Consider the following 20,361-nt stretch of genomic DNA (forward strand, 5'->3'; position numbering starts at 1 on the left):
CAGCCTGGCTACAGTGCTGAAAAGAAATCTTGCATTATTCTTATTCTCATCTATTAATGAAGAGTAGTAGGCTGCTCTCGCTTTACGCAGTGCTTTCTTATATTCATTGAGAGTAATATGCCAAATTAAACGAGATTCTTCAAGTTTAGTGGAACGCCATATCCTTTCAAGTTGTCTCGACTTTTGCTTTATTTTGCGGGTTTGGGCATTATGCCATGGAGCTAATCTATGTTGTTTTATTTTCTTCTTTTTCAAAGGAGCAACAGAGTCTAATTTTATTCGCAGCGCATCTGTAGCACTATCAACAACATGATCAATTTGGGGTGGTGTACATTTTGTATAAGTTTCCTCCCTTACATGCAGACATGCTATCGAGTTAAGTATTGGTGGAATCTCTTCCTTAAATTTGGCTATAGCACTAACAGATAGGTTTCTGCTGCAGGAGCTTTTGACTAATGCTTTGTAGTCTCGTAACAGTACTTCAAAAGTTACTAAGAAATGGTCGGATAAAGCAGGATTATGCGGTTCGACTAATAGTTGCTCAATTTCAATACCATAAGTCAGAACAAGGTCGAGAGTGTGATTATAGCAGTGGGTTGGTTTATTTACACTCTGACAAAAACCAACAGAATCTAATATAGAGTTAAATGCAACAGTAAGGTTATTTTTATCATCGTCAACATGAATATTAAAGTCACCTACGATAATTACTTTATCTGTTTTAAGAACCAAAGTTGATAAAAACTCAGAGAATTCAGATAAGAATTCTGAATAAGGACCTGGTGCACGGTACACTGTAACAAATAAGATTGGCTGCAAAGTTTTCCAGGTCGGATGCGTAAGACTAAAAACAAGACTTTCAAAGGAGGTATAATTTAATTTTGGTTTAGTATTGATAAGTAAACTTGAGTCAAAGATTGCTGCAACTCCACCTCCTCGGCCCGTGCCTCGGGCAATATTAGTATTGATATGGCTGGGTGGAGTGGCCTCATTTATGCTGACATATTCTTCATGTCTCAACCAAGTTTCAGTGAGACAGCATATATCAATATTATAATCTGATATTAAATCATTTACCAATATTGCTTTAGATGCTAGAGATCTTATGTTTAAGAGACCACATTTAATATTCCTGTTTTGTTGCACTGTAGTAGTTGTTACATTTACTTTTATTAGGTTATTATGTATGACACCTCTATTAGGTTTTACCTTAACTTGTCCTTGGGCAGACACACACACCGCTAATATTGGGTATTTTATTGGGTTCGGGATTCCTATGGATGACTGCCTAGGAGAGAGCGCAGAGAAGCGTGTAAGACTGTGACTCCGCCTCCTGGTCTCAACTCCAGTTTGTCATGGATTAAGTCCACAAAGCCCTGAAATGTTTTCCGAAATAAGATTTGCACCTTCCAAAGTAGGATGAATGCCGTCTCTCTTAATCAGACCAGGTTTTCCCCAGAAGGCTGTCCAATTATTTACGAAGCCCACATTGTTTGCTGGGCACCACCAAGACAACCAGCGCTGAAATGATGACATGCGGCTATACATGTCATCATTGATCAGATTGGGGAGGGGACCAGAGAAGATTACGGTGTCCGACATTGTTTTAGCATAACTACACACCGACTCCACATTAAGTTTGGTGCATTCTGATTGGCGTAAACGAACATCATTACCACCGACGTGAATAACAATCCTACTGTATTTACGTTTATTTTTAGCCAGCAGTTTAAGATGCGCCTCAACGTCGCCCGCTCTGGCCCCCGGAATGCATGTGACTGTGGAGGCTTCGGTCTCTAATTTCACGTGTCTCATAATAGAGCTACCAATAACCAGAGTTGACTTCTCAGCGGGTGTCTCGCTGAGTGGGGAATATCTGTTAGATACGTGAACGGGTTGGTGGGGACCTGCGGGTTTCGCGTTATGCCCCTTCTGAACAGTCACCCAGTCTCCCTGCTGCTCGGGAGTTGCCGGGGGACGGCTAATAGGAGCTACCTTTTGCCGGTCCGCACCAGCTAACATGGGCTTTACTGTAGCTGAGTTTCTTTCTAAGATGCGGAGCCGGGCTTCTATGGCTATGATTCCCGCCTCCAACCTAACAACTATACTACATTTAACACATGTATCGGTACCAGTAAAGGAGGCAGGGAAGTAACCAAACATGAGACAGTTAGAGCAGGAAATAGCACCCGAGGGTGGGGAAAGAGCCATGGCTAGCTATCAAGCTAAAGTAGCTACCGTTAGCAAACCCGAAAAGAGTGTAGGCAACTGTGGAGTTACAGTCGCTAACAGAAGGAGAGTTGTGAGAGCTTAAGTTATAGTAACGTGTGATTACAACGTCAGGCAGTTGCCGTGATCAAGAGTTTTAAAACGATCGATTAAGTTAAGATAATAAGCTATCAGCAACAGAACAGGCACACGGGATACCCGGAGATGACAACAACCGGAAGTTACAACATGCTTACCGCAATAGTGGTCCGTGTAGAAACCTATTGCTTTGCTTTAATTCAGTATCATAACACTTACGGCCCGTCCACACAGCGCCGTGCGTTGAAGCTTGCCGGCGGGCGTGTCTGAAACTCCACCAACAACCAATCACATGAATCTCCCGCCCCTGACACACAAGCAGCGGTTTGATTGGCTAGAGCTTGTACTGGCATATGATTCGATTGGCTGACGCTTCTGCCGAGGCATCAAAAGTTGAACATTGCTCAACTTTTGCAGCGAGCCACACCAGCGACGCTTCTCGTCGCTTCCCACAATGCAGTTCGGCCAAAAGTGATGTCACCCCATTCAAAGTGAATGGTGAAGCATCAACGCACGCCGCTGTGTGGACGGGCCGTTATGTTTGGGAAGAAGTCCCATAGGCACGAAGGCTTAGTTTGCCATATGTGTGTCCTGGAAGAATAGAGCAAGGATATAGTACAGCATGGTCTGAAGCTGGGGGAAGTATGTGAGGGGCTGGAGGCTGAAGGGTTTGTTGTGAGTAGAGGGCTGGATGATGGGCAAAATGTGTCAAATCCTTTCCATCAATGCATTTTATAATTATAGTTCTATTTGGTGTGAGTGGGTAAATAGGTGTGTTGTGTTCTGTTTGTATGTTATGTGTGCACGTGGAGGGCTCTGTGTTCTACTGTGTGGGTGGAAGCAGCTCAGAATCATGAAGGAAAAGCATGGGCCCAGCTACAGGGGGGAGAGGGGGAGGAGGAACCAGATTGTCTCTTAGATTTCTGCCTCCACCTTCAAACAACAGATTGAAGAGCAACATCTCTTTCCAGAAACAGCTTCCGTGTTACCCATGGTTACCCAGGGAACACTTTGTCTATGTGCTTCATCTTTCAGCTCTGCAGGCACTTCCTTTGATATCCTGCCTTGAGTTTTACTTTAATATGTATGGGTAGCTGGGAGACCTACAGGTGTGTGTCTTCCCAAATGATGTCAAATCAATCAAATCAAGGTGTAAAGCATCGTTTTGAGGATCAATAAATAAATAAAATGGTAGAAGTTATTCTGTCATAATGATTTTGATTTGAGCATACTGTATGGCTGCAACATATGACACAAAGTGAAGGGGTATGAATACTTTGTGAATATCCTAGTTCCTTATCTGTGATTTAGAAAACATTTCAAACCTGACCCTTCGAGAGGAGTGAAAAGAATACAATGAAGGACGAACAGCTAGAGAGGGCTGGCAGAGTGGAGTAGGAACAAAGAGCATGGCTGTGCACGTTTACAGTCCCCTGTACAGTGTGGTCAGGGGTCCAACAGCCTTTCTGTTCTAGTGCTAGTGAATGAAGCTGTTGGTGTTCCAAAATAAAATACTGCCTTTTAACATTTTTATTACCAACAATGGATCATGTTCATCTGTTTGATGTCTTTTGCATTGATAAACCACAGCGCCTCTCAGCTCTCTTATTCTCTTTTAGCTCATCGTTTTGATTTTAATTCGCACACTCATCGGCGTCGTTCCCAGCGGCAGCAGTTTAATCAAGTAGCTCTGATAAACCCTGAGCACACCACCTGCTCACAATCACACAGCAGGCAGACACAGGTTGAGGTCGAATTGTCAGTTTATCTTAGGAAGGTTCCTAACGGAGTGAAACGACCCGGAAGTACCTCAGTAGCAGCCATGATAAGAGCTGTTGGAATGCTCTATAGATGATAGGAAAGGAGCTTCAATACTTCCTCTATAACCGCCTTTAGCTTAGGAAACACTGGACCTTCATTTAGGGAAGGAAAGGAGAAAATGCTGTCCCACAATGCCTTGCTGCAACATTTACGATGGCACAACATTCAGTCATTCACGGAAACAACCGATCGTGACCAAGAAATGCGTATCATGAAAGTTAAGGTGCTTATTCAGCATTTTACAACTTATGTGGACACTTGCTAGAGTGCTTTGTTTTGAACGTTGATCACTATAATAATCAAAAGGAGAAATATGAACGTTACCTTTTTACTGAAATTATCAAATAAAGTCTCACAGTGTGATGCATCCTCACAGTCCTCATCATCACCGTTCCCATCAACATCCTTTAACACCTGCCTTGAGGAGATAAAGGCTTAGATGCAACAGAACTTCCTGCAGCTAAATAGCACCAAAACCGAGGCTATTTTAGTTGTCACACCAAACCAGGTCCAGTCTCCCCCATAACCCACATCACCTTTTCTGGCCAAAACATACCCCTCTCCACATCAGTTACCAACCTGGGTGTAAGATTTGACAGACATCTAACCTTTGACACCCACATCAAACACCTGTGCAGAACCTCCTTCTACCACCTCAGGAACAATGAAAAACTCCGTCCCACACTCTCCCTGTCAGATGCTGAACAACTGGTCCATGCATTTGTCTCCTCAAGGCTCAACTACTGCAACGCTCTCCTCATCGGGACTCCTAGCGGGAACCTTCAGAAGCTCTAATACATACAGAACAGTGGGGTGATACTTTGTCAGTGTTGTTTGTCAGCTTAGTTCACTGATGGTCCACAAATAAGTATTCATCAGTGTTAATGGAACTGTGCTTTTTAGCAAGGGTTATGTATCTTTCGAAAAGATTTAATCCTCATGCCAATATGATATGCGTTGTATTACTAATACCAACTGCAATGCAATACTTCGAGAAAAAGCTGCAGTTCCAATACAAGGCTATCCAAAATGTCAGTTCATCATTTATCCTATTAAACATTTCTGTGAAATTGAAGATGAACATATTGCATATGTATATGAGTTGTGTAAGGTCACAGTGAACTTGATCTTTGACCTCATCTATTGAGTTCATCCTTGAGTCAAAGTGAACCCTTATGCTAAATTTAAAGGCATTACAGAGATATCACATGAATGGGCAGACATTAGCTCACCGTGATATTTCAACCTCAAAATTGTGGACCACCCCCTTAAAGTGTTGCTAAGATATCCTGTTCATGAGAATGGGACGATTTGCTCTTAGCTCTTAGGTTTACATCCTACCTTACAGACAGAAAACAGTATACAACTCAATAACCACAAGTCCAGTTGCTCCACTGTTTCACATGGTGTCCCCCAGGGGTCAGTTTTGGGTCCACTCCTCTTCATCATTTACCTCCTCCCTCTTGGCACCATCCTCCGTCACCATGAGGTCCAATTGAACTGTTATGCTGACGACACACAGGTCTACACATCCACCAAACCCAACACTGCCCTCCCCCCACCTCTCTCAGCACCTGCCTCCAGGACATCAGGAGCTGGATGAGCCGTAACTTCCTCAAGCTCAACGGGAGCAAAACGGAGGCCCTGCTCGTTGGCTCCAAATCCACCCTCTCCAAAGCTCCACCCCCCCTCTGCCCCAGACCTAATCATAGATTATTTCCCTGTTCCATATTCTACCCAGGTCAAGAGCCTTGGTGTCATTCTGGACAGCTCCCTCTCATTTGCACCCCACATAAAAAACATCACCCGGACTGCATTCTTTCATATCCGAAACATCTCCAGACTCCGCCCATCCCTGTCTCAACCCAGCACTGAAGTCCTGGTTCATGCATTCGGCACATCCCGTATTGACTATTGTAATACCATGCTCTCAGGTCTTCCCATCAAACTCCTTAATAAACTTCAAATCATTCAGAACTCTGCTGCCCGGATCATCACCCGCACCAAATCCTCTGACCACATCACCCTCCATCCTCATCCATCTGCATTGGCTACCAGTAAAATACCGGATAGACTTCAAAAACCTCCTGCTCACATTCAAAGCCCTCCACAACCTGGCCCCCACCTATCTGGCTGACCTCCTATACCCCCTCTCGCTCCCTCCGCTCCTCCTCTGCTGGCCTGCTAACCGCCCCCACCCCACGCCTAGTCACGATGGGGGCTCAGGCTTTTAGCTGCACTGCTCCCAAACTATGGAATTCTCTGCCCCCACTCATCAGACAGTCTGACACAATCGCCACATTCACGTCCCTCCTCAAAACCATGCTAAAAACCCACCTGTTCAGATCAGCCTACTCACTGTACTATCATCGTTTCCCCTGAATACCTTTTCCCAATCATGTGTGTCCACATTGTCTTCTCCATGATGGTTTGTTAGTGTTTTTATCATGTTCTGTTGCTTGTACCTCTTTGAATATGTAACAAATGGTATGGTGTCCTTGGGTGTCCTGAAAGGCACCTTAAATAAAATGTAGTATTATTATTTTACTATGTGATCAAATAATAAAAAAAGATTATGAATCTGACAATTCATCTGAGTGTTTATGCTTTGTTAAGTACAAATACATAAGATACAACAAAACGTTTTGAGGTTTGACATCAAGCCATAGCTATTGAATTATGTTTGTCTATGACCTGAACTGATTCAAATAATCCAAAGGGTGTATCATCATGTATCATCTACCAAATAGGGATATGCCGACGGGTTGTACTGTTTCCAGCTTTATCTCATCAGTCATTTTGTCTCCAAAGACTCACTCTTGTGCTCTGGAGAAAGCAGCTATATATATGACTGGTCCCATTAATGTTTTCTACTCACATACATCACTTGTTCTCTTTATCTCCATGGTGCTGTTGTATGATACACTTGTACTAATATAACGGGAGCTCCACTGATCTTACACATTGACAGCCAAAAGATCCAATCCAATTCAACTTCCTGTACTGTTCATGTTCACAATGGCTGTGGTTAGTGCGCTTGTTTTAAAATGCAATGATGTAAACCAGGCAGGAGGCTCTAATCTTCTAAGTAAGAGATAGACAGGGTACAATGACTTTTTCCTGATGCAGTGCTTACATTTGATGTTAAATATGTTTGCACTTTGTTGTTCAGGAATTGACACTATGCTGAGTAAGTAAGGCTTTTTGTGCTACCACATACCTTTAGTGTTGTGAGCAGCGTGCCTCCTCTCGACCACACAGCGGCCGTGGGCATTCTCCAGTAGGGGGCGCAGGCAGGGCCCGCAGTGGGAGCCGCCCGGGGGGCAGAAGCCACGTCCTGCCCGGGCACAGTCTAAACTCCGAGGGCACAGGTGAGATCCTGTGGAGAAATCCACAATGACTTTTCAAGAAACTGAACCTTAGCACTGGGAGAATGACATCACAGAAACAGCACAAGGCAAGTTTATATGAAAGCACCTTTCAACACAAGGCAATTCAAAGTGCTTTACAAAAATGAAAGACATTAAGAAACATATTATAAAATGATATCTAGAAACACTCATTTAAAAGCGATGATATAAAATGACATTTATCATTTAAAGGCAAAGATAAAAAGCAAAGATAATAAAATGTACAGTGTAGTTTAAGATATGAATATATCAATTAAAAGCAGCGGTAAAAATAAAAGTATTTCGCCTGGATTTAAAAGTAGTCAGAGTTGCAGCAGACCTGCAGCTTTCTGGAAGTTTGTTCCAGATATTTGGAGCATAATAACTGAACGCTGCTTTACCATGCACAGCAAGAAGCAACACGTCTGAGCCTCCTGACACCCCCCTTCACACTATACTTCAGACTGCAGCCAACATGTCAAATTGTCCTTGACTAAGATACTTAGCCCCAAATGACTACTGATGTATTGAGAGAACTCTTACCTGTGCTGCCTGTCTCTGCTTAAACACATGAACTTCCCGACAGGAAGGTTTCTCTTATCTTATGTATTTGTTTTAGTGTTCAAGTTTTTAAATGATCACTATTAGTATGAACTTGCATTATATACAAATATATATATATATATATATATATACACAAATATATATATATTTCTACACAAACTTGATACTTTTTTTAATGATGAAAATCTTTTTTAATTTTAACATTACCTTCAATCAGCAATCTTCAGAGTGAGAAAAACCCGAAATATCATAATTATTTCACCTCTTTAACGCAGCGTCCACACGACGGCGTGCATTGAAGCTTGCCGGCGGGCGTGTCTGAAGCTCGACCAACAACCAATCATATGAATCTCCTGCCCCGGACACACAAGCACACGGTTTGATTGGCTAGAGCAGGGGTGGGGAACCTTTTTCCTCTCAAGGGCCATTTCAATTTTTTCAACATCCTCTGAGGGCCGTACAAATTATTGACCTCTGCTTAAAAAAACTAAAATCACAGCCCATTCATTTGGCCTTTCTTTCATGCTGTGCAAAGAAAAAGCAACCTCTTAATCCAGATATCTTACCATGATGATGCATGCACGTGCACGGTTGTGGCATGACCACCAAAACAGAAAGATATGGACACAAGATGTGTGCAAATGTATTTAGACTCCTAACCATGTGGACATGATTTAAGTGGGGGGGGGACCTAACCTCCTCTAGGAGGGTCTGGGGGGCATGCTCCCCCGGGAAGATTTTTTTTTAAATGTTGAAGTTGAAAGCATCAATCTGGTGCACTTTGAAAGCAAAATTAGGAGATCTATGGATACATCTCTCAGCACCCATATGAAACAGAACTGTAAGCAGATTTTCTTTTTCTTTATGGACATTTTACAAATCACTCTCCTTTCAAACTGTATTCTTGTTTATTAATAACAACTTTTTTTACTGTCATATAGTATTTTATACCCGTTTACTTTATTATCTTATTTTTTTATAATAATGATCATATAAAGATGTGCCTTTACCTCACTGGTTGGAGAAAAAGCTTCTTATATTCGTTAGCATAGCTAGCTAACCAGATGCTAATAACAACAAAGGTATTGACTGTATGATCAGTATGACAGATCGCCACTGGGCTTTCAAATAAAGACACAGACACGCAAAAACTGCAGCATGTGTACGGCTCCTTATGGGTAGGCTACTTTATATACAGTCTATGGTAGGCTACTGCAATTGTTGCTCTCCGTCAGAACTACACCCCTGTCAGACGAGACATATACCACGTGATGACACGTTAGGCTCGTGTTGTGTTCAAGGACCCTGACCTTGGCCAGGAAAAACAGGCACTCGCTTGTTTAACTTTTTTGCGTGTTTATAAATTACCTCGAGGGCCGTACCAAATGGTCTCACGCGCCGTATACGCCCCGGGGGCCGGAGGTACCCCACCCCTGGGCTAGAGCTTACTGGCATAATATTTGATTGGCTGACGCTTCCGTCGAAGCTTGAAAAGTTGAACATTGCTCAACTTTTGAAGCGAGCAACGCTCAACTTTTGAAGCGAGCAACGCGAGCAAAGCAAAGCGACGCTCCCACAATGCAGTTCGGCAAAGTGTGACGTCACCCCATTCAAAGTGAATGGGCAGAAGCGTTGAAGTTTCAACGCATGCCGCCGTGTGGACGGGCCGTTACGGTACGTCCACACAGCAGCTTTTCTAAAATCTTGAAAATCTTGGAGCTGGGCGTGTCTGAAAGCTTGGGGATTTTTTGCGAGCAACGAGACCAACAACCAATCACATGAATCTCCTGCCCCCGACATACAAAGCAAAAAACCCCGGGGCTTTTATGCGACCAACAACCAATCACATGAATCTCCTGCCCCCAACATACAAAGCAAAAAACCCCGGGGATTTTATGCGAGCAATATATATATATATATATATATATAAAATCCCCAAACAGGCGAAAACCTGCCAGTTTCACCCACTGTCTCTGCCACCTCCCTCCATGCCTGGTTCCTCCGGTTTGTATCCCGGTAAATAGTTCTGGTCGTAAAGAACCGGGTGATTTGCTACCGTAATTTCTTGTTTGGAATATGAGGAAATGAACTGCGGTCTGGTTCTCCCTGCTTACACGCGGTTTGATTGGCTAGCGCTTCTACTGTCAGATTTGTATAAACGGGATTTGATTGGCTGACGCTTCCAGCTCAGCTTCAAAAGTAGAACATTGCTCAACTTTTGAATCCTGAAAATCCTGGAAATCCTGGAAATCTTCGCTTCGCTCCCCCACAATGTAGTTCGGCGACAAGCGAGGCAAAGTGACGTCATCCCCATTCAAAGTCAATGGGCAGAGAAGCGTTGGAAGCGGTTGAAGATTTGTTTAAAGCTGCAGTGTGGACGTACCGTTACTCATATATCACTACAATATTTGGATGTATACAATTATGTAATACTATAGTGTTCATCTCAGTTTCAAAAGGTGAGTGAAATTAGATCAGTTGGGTTTATTACACACCTTCAATATTTCACTGATTATCTATTGCACTTATTGTTTTGGAATGACATCCAGTCAATTTAATGGACTTTTCATCCATTTATTTTAAGTGGAACGGGACATTGCATTTCAGGAACTGGCCTTAATGATCTGCATTAAATAATGTCATCCCTGTTTCAGTGGAGAAAAGTACGGAAGTGTGACATGATGGTCTGGATTCTGTTCTGATCACTGTCATGTGTTGTAAAACAGTTTGCATCACAGTGTCCTGATGTCAAGCACTATCAAGATGGGAATGTGAGCCTCAGAATAAACTGTGTGACATCATATGATCACCCGGTCAGTAAGAGCTCTTCAGCTCTGGCAGCAGGAATGTGTTTCTGAGGACAACCAGAGCACAGCACCCACGTCTCTATGGTTACTGAGGCTCTGACACCTCAGCATGCCCACCGTCACACCCTAAGACTTCTGCTTTCATCCCCCAAATCATTTCAACTGTCTTATGACGTACTGTCTTTCATATTAGCCATGGTCCTTCAGCAAACACAGTGTCAAACCACACAAGCCGCTTGAATATATCACTTTGGGCTTTTTGAAGCTCCATTTGACATTTCTTACTATATTCTGACATTTTCTGAATTGATCAAGAAACAAGCCTTAGTTATATCAATCACACAACATCAAATATAAATATGGCAAAAAAGGGTACTTTTTAACAAAATGTTCAACAATTATAATATTCATAACAAAAGAGTTAAACAAATGTTTGTGCAGATACACTGCAGACCCCCTGAGAACATATAGACAATAGGCTAGAGACCCTAGACCAGGGGTCGGCAACAGGCGGAACGCGGTCCGGATCCGGACCCAGACGCCGACCTATACGGACCCGGACCTATAATCAATAGATTGATAGGGGATTTAAATTTTGACGGGGCGATTCTATTTTAACCGCCGCCGACAGGGGGCGAAAGAGACGACTGAGCGATACAGGGAGAGAAACACAGAAGAAGAGACGAGAGAGCGGCAGAGAGAAGCGGAGAGGAGAGTGAACAGGCGTGTTAGCGGCAGACAGGGAGAGACAAATAATGACACATGGCGCTCTCCAAGAAGAGGAAAGTGGACAGTGAGAACAGAGCTTTTCACCCTGAGTGGACTCATTCATGTTCATCCTGCCCACTGGGAGCACAGAACCAGTGTGTCTCATTTGTTGAGACCATGGTGCTCATTAAAAGTGCCAAAACGCCACTATTGCCCCTTTCACACCAACGCGTTTTCAGCTCCGGCTCGGAGTTGGAGCCTGAAAACTAAGTACCGTTTTTTCCTGTTCACACTGCAGAGGCGCCGCCTTTTAGCTCCGGAATCCGGTTCACTTCCAGCTCCAAAAATGTGTCGGTCTAGAGGCCAGAGCTTCGGAGCTAAGAGGCGGCGTCGCTTACGTCTCTCTTACGTCGAGGCGGGTTGAAGTAGATGCTGAAGACCACAAAGAAGTCTTGCATTTCGCATGTGATGTTTGTAAAGTTCCAAGTAAAGTCGTCCCTTGTAAAGTCGTCCGATGCCTTCCATTTCGTTTCGTAAGAGGATAACCAAAGCGAACAGCGCTTCAATACAAACGGCCATTGTTGTTGTTGTCGATGTGAGGGATTTCCGCGAGGTTTGGATTTAATGAAGCAGGCACGTAAACGGTGACGTCATGACGCAGCAGCGGCAGCTCTGGGCGGTGTGAACAGAGCGGGAGCAGAAAAGGGAAACCGGAGCTGAACCAGAAAAGCTCCCGCTCGGAGCTAGAAAGGGAAAAGTCGCATATGAGACAAAACACAAAGTGTTTGACCAAACATTCCCTCTCAAGTCAGAACTGAGGTCACAAAAAATAAGCAGTCTCAGAGCCTGATATGATCAGTCCACCAGGATCAACATTACAACTAAATATGGTTCCAGGGCAGGCTAACCGAGGCTAACCAATGAGCACCTGCATGTGTGTATGAGAATGGCCCTGACACAATTTCAGCCCAGATTTAAACTCCTGGCAGGACAAGCTCCAGCTCAACTCTCACACTGAATAAAAAGTGAGTGAGGGACTGCAATATAAGAGGGAAAGAAAGAGAAACTTTAACACTGTTCAATTGTTATGATGTGTAACGACTGATATTGTTCTATAATCGTCTGAAACTGTTAAGTCATGATGTGAAACGGTTAACAAAGAAAAAGGGAAACTCAAGCTGCTGCTACACTTTATTTTATTTATCTAAAATGAAGCACTTTTAAGATGCACACATTTTCAAAAGCTATTTTATTTATTTTCTCTATTTTATTTTTAAATGCAGCCAGAGAGGAACATTACACATATCCACAGTATTTACTGTATATCTGTATAGTTCAATGTTCATTGACAATAAATATTGTTGTTTATGAATTGTACTTTCTTTATTTGATTGGCAGTCAGTTGTTGATTACATGCAGACGTTGATAAAGCTACAGGCTACTTCAATATATATCACACTAATTCATAAAGCAAGTTAGACATTTTGATGTTCCGGACCTTTGCATGGGGAGATTTTATCTAACTGGACCTCGTTGAATTTTAGTTGAATACCCCTGCCCTAGAGTGTGAGTGAGGGGTCATCATGAACTGCTGAAGGTGTCCACAGCAACAATATCAGATATCATGTGAGCAAGGGTGTCCGAGCACAGAGAGGGCGGTTCGGCAGTGCTGAGGCCCACTGCAGCTTTTACCTGTCAGGCAGGAACTGAGCGCCAGTAGGGCCGCGAGCACCGCAGCCCGAGGGAGCAGGGTCCTCATCCCGGGCAGAGCTCCGGGGCCTGAGCCGGGACACGGAGCTACCGAGGAGGCGGAGGAGGAAGGTCTGCGTGGATCATTCCCCATACATCCCCTAGCGAGGCAGGAGAAGACTCGAAAAAACGAAAAAATACCAACAACTGTTAAAGCAAAACTATTCAGGAACCAGGGCCAGCAGCACGAGTCCTCCGGGGCCTCGAGAGTGTTCACCGCGGGGTCTGTGCTCCCCGCCGTGGACTGCCGACATAGATGCACCGATGACTGGAGTACTGATGGAGGCTGGTGTCTTCTGCTGAGCTGTAGCAGGGACACGTAGGTATGACGTCAGCACGCTGCGCTCCCTCGAGCTGCCTTCAGGTGCTGTTTATGATCATAGACTCAGTGTAGTGTATAAAGTGTAGGATCCAATTAAAAGATCATCTTCAGCCCACCAGGCAAAACAGTAAAACTAATGATTAAGCGATTGCTATAATGGCTATATTCCCATAAAAATAATCCTACCATTTTTTTTATTATTTTCATAGTTACGTTTGGCTGTAGTAGGCTATTGGTGTTTAAATAACATATTTATTTTCAATTGAAGACCATTTTTTTTTGTTTACGCAAATATTGTCAGGGTATTTAAAATGCTTAACAATTTACATAAATGTGTAAACAAAATTACTGGTTATAGTATAAACCATGCACTAGTATTTACTGTACAACCTATAGGAATACAAAACGGCGTAGACGTAATTATTCCGTTTACCACATCATTTAAAGTTAGGGTAGGTAATAATCGTGTATCCTGCCTGCCATATGGAAAGCCCAAAGTGCCACTATTCGCCCGTTTTTGTCAGCCTTCCATCTCGTGCACAAACTTATCTCGTGCCCTCATTGGTCATGTGCGCGTTCGTGTGTGTTGGAGGAGGGGCTCTGTAAGGAAGTCTGAAGGAAGGGGCAGATTTTTTTCGGCTGCGTACTTTCAAATTCTAGCGCACTCGAGCTGGTTTCTCCGTTCTTCTTACCAACCCTACCTTTAAGAGAATATATTTCATAACATGTAAGAGAACATATTCGAGGGGTGATCAATAACATATCCATAGTTAATTACTTTTCCATGTCACGTTGTTTGTGTGCACTCAGGAGTATCAAACGGGCGTTTGTTTAATCATTTTAAGATCGGCTTTTATCCATTTTTGCAAATTAACTCTCCATATATGATACATGAGGTAATATTTTTGATTTATGGTATGATGTTCACAAATTTCTCTCCATTCTTCTTTCTGCTAGGTGTCGCAGTTTCTCGTCTCTACCGTTGTTGTGCTGATATGGGCTCAGAACAGTCTCATAATACACACGTGCACACAGAAGGATTCACATTTGTATTTCCGGATCCACACTTGTGTTTTTCAATGCACACTAGGGGTGTAACGGTTCACAAACATTTCGGTTCGGTACGTATACCTCGGTTTTTTGGTCACGGTTCGGTTCGGTACGTTTTCGGTACAGCAGAATTTTTTTCACAAAACAAAACATATATATATATATTTTTATTATTATTAAACTGTGAATAATGCATTCACTCAAATAAATACAAAATATAATAAAATGAACATTAAGGTGCAGCATTTCGATGAACTGAAATAATCTGTATTTGAACTGTACTGTACATGAGCGCGCCCCCACGAGGGTATGATTTCTTGCATTCATGACACTTCATATACGCATTTTGCGTATTCAGCTTGCTAAACAGTGGGCGGGGCTTCAGGTGATTATGCATAGCAGCGTGTCTCCGTCAGACTCAGCAGCTGATCTGATCTCTCTCTCGCGTCCGGTTACACTTCACTCGCGTTTATGTCCATATCGATCAGATCCAGCTCTCCTGATCGGCCTTTATAGAGAGCACCGATCAAACTATTAAGAGTGAGTATCGGCCGATAATGACCGGCGGGGCTCATTGTGTTGAAAAACACAAGTGTGGATCCGGAAATACAAGTGTGCATCCTTTTGCGGATCATGAAATACAAGTGTGAATCCTTCTGTGTGCATGTGTGTATTATGAGACTGTTCTGAGCCCATATGCTTAGTGCGTACGCATGGGTTAGAGTTTGCGTGGAGGACCGCACATTTTCCCGTCAAGTTAGTATTTTATAAATCGCAAACATTGCATAGAAACTGGCGTACGCCATTTTTTGAGCGTATATCCCTTTATAAATGAGGCCCCTGGACTCGACTGGTGGGGCAATGAAGGCCTCGAGTATACAAGCATAAAGTACAATGTTCGTCTGAGTGAAAACTTATATTCATGTACTTTCCTCCCTAATGAGATTACTTTCTTTGTATGTCACCGATTATAATGCCATTTTTGAAAAATAAATAAATATTAAAAAAAACAAGACTACTGATTATAATAAATTGATAATGATTTATTATTATCATCATTGAAAGTAATTTGAATCACACAAGAGGAAACAAATCTAAAAGTACAAAAAAGGGATGCATAAATAAATGGAGAGATCTGATAAGGCACTTACAAAACCATATCAAATTATGTAAAAGGTAAACTTGGTTGGTTCCGGGTCCATAATATTTATACATAATATACAAAAGCTAGATCTTTCTTTTGTGTTTTTGCCACCAACACAAAAGTAATGGTCCTGTCTTTAGATGCCAGTAAGTACTTTGACACAATTAAGGAATTAATGTTCCACATTCGAGAAAAGGATTTTTTTTTTTTTATTAACTCAAGAACTATATCAATTAACATATTTCACCGAAGGCACCTAAACTGGGGTGTCCCTGCAGCCTGTCACTCAACACAACACACCATCATACCAGGTAAAGAGAAAGTAAAGTGAGGAATTTATGTTGACCGAAAGCTCAGAATCTGCTGAGGATTTTCTGTCAGCTGGACAGTTGTGAAAAAAAAGTTCTGAAAAAGTGTGTTTAATAATATGACGATAACAACTGAGCCCTGCTTGGTGAAAAGGATGTGCCGATCTGTGATTACTGTGCCTGGAGTTAAAACCAAAAGAAGTATCATTTAATATTTGTCAAATAAAAACTAAAAACCGAACATAGCAGTATCCAGTTCAAATGGAGCTCATTCATCACTGGTCTCTGTTTCTGCGGCAACACTCATCGCCCCCCAGGTGGTTCCTCCTACTCCTGTCCCTCTGCCTCCTCACTGGTGGGAGACTGGAAGCCACTGTCGTGGTGTGGAGGCTGGGGGAGGTCTGCTGGCTCCGGGGGGCCCTCTGGGTCTGTGTCCATAGCTCCAGGTAGGCTTTCCTCAGGTGGTGGGGGCGGGGGTAACGCCTCCTCCGACGCCTCCTTTGATGCCTCCTCTGATGCCTCCCCTGACGCATCCTCTGACGCCTCCTTTGATGCCTCCTCTGGCATCTCCCCTGACGCCTCCTCTGACGCCTCCCCTGACGCCTCCTCTGGCGAGGCCTCCCCTGACGCCTCCTCTGGCGAGGCCTCCCCTGACGCCTCCTCTGGCGAGGCCTCCCCTGGCGCCTCCTCTTGCGCCTCCTTTGATGCCTCCGTTGATGCCTCCTTTGATGCCTGCCCTGGCGCCTCCTCCTGGTTGCATGGCAGTTGTGGCTCCCCCATGGGTCGGCTGTTCTCCTCTCCAGCTGATTGGAGCTTCAGTGGGACTTCTTCTCTGCCCTGCTCCTCTGGTTTAGCTTTCTCTTCATCCACAGATTTCACGTTCTCTGAAGCGCTGGGACTTGCAGATCTATCCTGGTCGTGCTCATCGGAGTTCTCCTCGAAAACTCTATCCTTCTCCTTCGGGATGTCGTCGACACTGGGCACCTCCATGCAGGACTCGTTGGGCAGCACTGGGGAGCCCTCCACCTGGATCATGGAGACCACCTGCTTCATCCTCCTCCTCCTCTGAGACTCCCCCCCCTCCTCCTCCTCAATGGCCTGGCCTGCTGGCTCCGCCTCTTCCTGAGCTCCTCCGTACTCTTCGGCCCAGTCGATGGAGGGGTTTTCTCCGAGCAGGTGCAGGCTGGGGTCGCTGTTGCCGAGGACGATGCTGTCCCTGTAGAGATTGTGTCTCCTCTGGACCGCCACCTCCTTCACAGCTGCAGACACAAGAGGTCAAAATGTGTGTCATTGTGATCATTGGTGGTCTCAAAAACATATATACAAATACTTCTTTCCTGAAAACATAACATTGAATAATTCTGCAATCCCCCACCTCAGGTCTTTTGGGGCGAGGAGACAATTCCTCTTATATTTTCACATCTGCGATTTTGAGTGTTCGACAGTATTGCAATAGTACATGTGTAATACAGTCTTTGTCCACCACCAGTTAGTCAAAACTGCTGGACCAACAGAAAGTCTGCCCAAAGATTGTAGGTCAACCCTTCGTAGCACTCATCAGACAGGAAGGAGGACGAGGAGAACACTGACCCATCATGATGTTCTTCATGACCGAATGCAGCACCACCTCTTCAAAGATGTTCTCCACCAGAATGAAACGAGAGAAGTCCTCGAAGATCAGCTCTCGGAAACGTGGCAGCTCCTGGTGTTCACAACAAGAATCAAAACCTTTCAACATCTTACTCTATATGAACATCCTCCATTACCCCATGACTTTTAAATATGTATAGAAGGATAGATACACTTTATATTATCCCAAATTGGGAATTGATTGTGTAAGAGCAGCAGCAGGTTATCAAGCATAGAGTATCTGTATGATACTCTATTTAAAGAAATAAACTAGACTTCATTATACCAAACTACTACAACTATGGGAAGCGTATATTAGCGTTTTATATTTACACTCTTACCGTATTTCTTTTTACGTTTAATTTTGTTCTCCCCCAGTCTTAAAATGTTATTCAGGATTGTATATACACACATACCAAGTGACGGCATTCATGTCTCATTAATCCTGCAGGTTGGGACTCACCGAGCCGCAGGCCGGGCTGAGCTGCTTCAGCATATAGGGGATGAAGATCTGCAGCAGAGCCTCGCGGAAGAATCGCTTCCTCACTGTGCTGCTGTCATAGTCAAATTTCTGAACCCAAAATAATTGAACAAAACACTAAAGCATTACTAACACCAAAGGAGTTTTTTCAGAAGAAATATTTTATGAGTCAACTGCTTTGTTCCCAAACTAAATGTGATCAGGAAAAGAGGCTGCAGACGATCAAATTCTGACCTGGGTTACACACCGACTTTGGATAAATACCTCATACACCCCCACTTAAAAACATCAGTTCTTCCTTTAGGTTATTAGTAAACTGTGTGTGTGTGTGTGTGTGTGTGTGTGTGTGTGTGTGTGTGTGTGTGTGTGTGTGTGTGTGTGTGTGTGTGTGTGTGTGTGTGTGTGTGTGTGTGTGTGTGTGTGTGTGTGTGTGTGTGTGTGTGTGTGTGGTGTGTGTGTGTGTGTGTGTGTGTGTGTGTGTGTGTGTGTGTGTGTGTGTGTGTACCTTAATGACTCTGTCCTGGCAGCGCTGGATGGCCTTACAGAGCTCCTCTGTACCCTGAGACTCCAGACTCTGGTGGAGAATCTGCTCAAATGTATACACTGCATGGTCCATTTGCTGGGGACACACAGAGAGAGAGAAAGAGACCAATACATTACATTAAATAACTTGTGTGAAAATAAATCAGTACATTTGCGAAATTTGAAAAAATGTGCTGCTCTAAGATGACAGTTTGGGGAAACTAGATTTCTTCAGAAGAATGAGTGAGTGAAAGTGTGAGCGTTTGTGTTGGGTCATGGAGATGCTGGAATATAGAGGGCTTTTTAGATCATTAAAAGGACTTCAACATGGCACAGTGATGTGGACGGACGGGAAATGTGATCAGTGACAACCCTACATTGAATGAGAGAGTTGAAGTAATACATGCTGCTTGTAATATAATAAAAAGCATATATAAACTAAACACAAAAAGTAAAGCAATTTGAGTTTGGTAGATGATTTCTATCAGGGCCGGTATTTGGCATAGGCGATCGCCTAGGGCGCCAGATCTGGGGGGGCGCTGCGCTGGTAACTCTGGGAGGGAAAAAAACATTTTTGACCGTTGGTGCTCATCCTAATTTTCGGCATAGATGTAACAACATTCATAATTAAGTAAAGGTAACACCCTTTTCACCCCGGTTACACGTTTCATTTGCCCTGTACGATGGGCGCTGTAAGTGATGAAAGTGGGGGATGTTGGCTTATCAGGCACCCGCAGCGCACAGCTATCATGGCTTCCAGTTGAGAAACGTCTGCAATCTGGTGTTATCACTTTTCTAAAAAATGTCCAATTTAGCAAAAGACCACTGTATTTGTATGATCAAATAGTTTACACAAGAGACGAGCATGACCATAAGACTAGACAAGCTACATCAGGCCATCTACTGGCACCTAAACCCAGGACACATCTTCTGAACTCTTCTGTGTCTTATAGAGCTATAAAGGAATGGAACTCATTGCCAAACTACCTTGCTGAAATAGAGTCCAGAGCCTCTTTCAAGAAGAGATTGAAGGGCCAACTACTGATGACCATGTACCCTGTGAGCTGTGAACCCTCATTGAATTTGATAGCATACTTGCACCAGCATACTGGTGGGTTTCTTGTGCACTCATCCTTGGCTGAGATTGATATTGAAAGTGGATGACATTGTTGATGATGTTAGAGATTGTTGATAATATTGGTGATGTTGTTAATGTTGTTAATGATGTCAGGACTTATGTCTTGAATGTTGCTGTATTATTGTTGTATTGTTTTAAGTGTCGGACCCCAGGAAGAGTAGATGTTGTCAAGAGCAAAAGCTAAATGGGGATCCTTAATAATCATAAACAGCCAAAGTGCGAGTGAGCGTGGGAGCGAGCGAGGGAGAGAGAGGGTGCACCGGTACCGGCGCTGTTGTTATTAGCATCTGGTGCTAGCTGCTCTAACGGATATAAGAAGAAGATGTTTCTACAATAATGTGGAGGGAGAGTCCTCTCCAGTCAGACTGAGTGGCTGATAACTACAGCTCAGTGAGGTAAGGACTCTGAGTGTTTAGATAGTT

General features: G+C 43.6%; 2 protein-coding genes across 4 annotated transcripts in view; both read right to left on the minus strand.

Moving 5' to 3' along the window:
* The window catches only part of npdc1b (neural proliferation, differentiation and control, 1b), a 51,401-nt gene extending 36,710 nt beyond the window's left edge, over positions 1–14,691 (minus strand). Inside the window, exons 1-2 of one of the 3 annotated variants that reach the window (XM_034208351.1) lie at positions 13,289–14,682; positions 7,349–7,507 (exon numbers count right to left, since the gene is read on the minus strand). In XM_034208351.1, the coding sequence (XP_034064242.1) occupies positions 7,349–7,507; positions 13,289–13,439 (310 nt within the window). In that variant the 5' untranslated portion in view covers positions 13,440–14,682. Of the gene's footprint in view, positions 1–7,348; positions 7,508–13,288 lie in introns of all 3 variants that reach the window. The other 2 variants (XM_034208350.1, XM_034208352.1) reach the window with 2 other exon arrangements.
* Positions 14,692–16,039: 1,348 nt separating this feature from the next.
* Positions 16,040–20,361, minus strand: part of niban2b (niban apoptosis regulator 2b) — a 56,821-nt gene continuing 52,499 nt past the window's right edge. The window contains exons 11-14 of the mRNA XM_034208354.1: positions 18,785–18,898; positions 18,262–18,369; positions 17,760–17,871; positions 16,040–17,428 (exon numbers count right to left, since the gene is read on the minus strand). Coding sequence (XP_034064245.1) covers positions 16,497–17,428; positions 17,760–17,871; positions 18,262–18,369; positions 18,785–18,898 — 1,266 coding nt within the window. The 3' untranslated portion in view covers positions 16,040–16,496. The remainder of the gene's footprint in view (positions 17,429–17,759; positions 17,872–18,261; positions 18,370–18,784; positions 18,899–20,361) is intronic.

The sequence above is a fragment of the Gymnodraco acuticeps genome, unplaced genomic scaffold (assembly GCF_902827175.1).
Source record: "Gymnodraco acuticeps unplaced genomic scaffold, fGymAcu1.1, whole genome shotgun sequence".
Classification (NCBI taxonomy): Eukaryota; Metazoa; Chordata; class Actinopteri; order Perciformes; family Bathydraconidae; genus Gymnodraco; species Gymnodraco acuticeps.